The sequence below is a fragment of the Arachis ipaensis genome, chromosome B09 (assembly GCF_000816755.2).
Source record: "Arachis ipaensis cultivar K30076 chromosome B09, Araip1.1, whole genome shotgun sequence".
Classification (NCBI taxonomy): Eukaryota; Viridiplantae; Streptophyta; class Magnoliopsida; order Fabales; family Fabaceae; genus Arachis; species Arachis ipaensis.
In genome coordinates, this window is record NC_029793.2 from 140,403,266 (window position 1) to 140,404,981 (window position 1,716).

General features: G+C 35.7%; 1 protein-coding gene across 4 annotated transcripts in view; it reads right to left on the reverse strand.

Annotated features, from left to right (window-relative positions):
* LOC107617394 (callose synthase 9) overlaps positions 1–1,716 on the reverse strand; it is a 32,325-nt gene that overhangs the window by 14,189 nt on the left and 16,420 nt on the right. For all 4 annotated transcript variants that reach the window (XM_016319150.2, XM_021110875.1, XM_016319152.2 and 1 more), the window contains 4 exons: positions 1,170–1,267; positions 981–1,071; positions 744–904; positions 568–677 (listed from right to left, as the gene is read on the reverse strand). In XM_016319150.2, coding sequence (XP_016174636.1) covers positions 568–677; positions 744–904; positions 981–1,071; positions 1,170–1,267 — 460 coding nt within the window. The remainder of the gene's footprint in view (positions 1–567; positions 678–743; positions 905–980; positions 1,072–1,169; positions 1,268–1,716) is intronic.

Below are 1,716 nucleotides of genomic sequence, written 5' to 3' on the forward strand. Positions count from 1 at the left end.
TTCACCATTATAACACTGGACTTGAAGCGCTTCTCCTAACAAGAAAAGGATGCATATTAGCCCAATTTCATCCATCCAGCTTGAAGCCTATGGTTACATCACTACCAATTTCTTCGTCATTTCTTTCTTAATATAATGAACCATTAACTTGTGGGGAAACAACTTCGTGCTTTTCAACTGGTCTGATTTTAGCTTAAAATAACTGAACTAGCCTTATGGTTGCCTGAAGGTATTCCATAAGTGCAAGCAGAAATAGTGTCAAGCCAATTAGTTTCCATAATTAGGGGTTGCACATGGCCAGGACCGGGGCCAGGGCAAGATTCAGCTAGACCTGGGCCTATCTTAAAATTTCTTAAATTAACCCAAAAAACCAGGTCAAACCGGGGTCAACTCAACATTTAATTAACTACATAGTTTTTAAAATTATACATATTATATAACATCTTACAGCAAATAAATTATTCTAATGCAAAAATAACATCATATAACAAAAGATATTGAGGTACCTATCCATAATATACTTATAATCTTGTATTCTTAATAGAATCAAAATGGAGTGAGGAATACCTGGATAAATTTTCTGAAGATAGAACAGAGTTGATATGCCATCTTCATTTTTCTTTAGGAGTTCAGCCATGCTATAAAGCACAATCTCGGAATAATAAGGGGTGAAAACACTGCAAAAACGGAAGATATAAGTACACAAACAAGTGGAATGATGTCTTCCAAGATAAAAGGGTTACCTGAAGGACAACATCTCTCGAACTGGCTTTGTACGAGGCATCTTCATAAAAAGTGAATTTGTGAAGAACTCTAGCCTTCGTCTGGCTTCAAGATTTTTGGGTATGCTTGACGCGGATTCTTTAATGGTCAACAGAGAATATAATCGTTTGACTTGCAATCTCTGCATATACTATAGTTAGCTAATTCATAGACTAGGTATTAACACAACGATACAAAAACATATGATAATAACATACTAAGTCAGTATTCTTGGGCCACTTCAACTTTGCAAACAACCGCCCTTCATCCCTAGCTTTGGTCAGCAAATTCCATGTATCATAGTTCTCCCTATATAAATAAGAAAATAACATTAAATCATCTCACTGGTGGAAAGGGAGCAGTGCTATTTCAAAAATTATCAGTGTTCGACAACACCAGAGACAGACCTCAGATTTATATGAAGCACATCATATCGCACAACATCATACAGATCCTGAACAGCCCTAACTGCACCTCTTTCCAGTTCAGGTGTTTCAGTCTCTTTCTACACGAAGTAAAAACAATAGCAAGTCAAAATGTTAAGTAAATAACATAGAAGACACTAGGAAGAGAATGGATATATCAGATGCGAATCCCAAAAAAATGCAACTCTACTGCCAAAAAGATGAATACAGAACCATCATTTGAAGCCTCACTCTAAAAACCATATCCTATAACTCGGGTTCCCCACAACAGAGAATCCTCAGTATTATCAAAGAACATGCACAAAGTTCCAATCCAGGTGCATCATATGATGTAGAAACAATGACAACTCCAGAGGCAAGTTATATAGAGGGTACTAAGAGAATGAAATATAATCTGGGATTTAACACAGATATAAAGAACAAACGTATCATATCAATGAAACAGCTGGAGAAATTTAATATGGAATTTACAGTTTCGACCCATAAATATTCAAAAAAAGCATGCTACTGTCATAAGTATAGATGAATA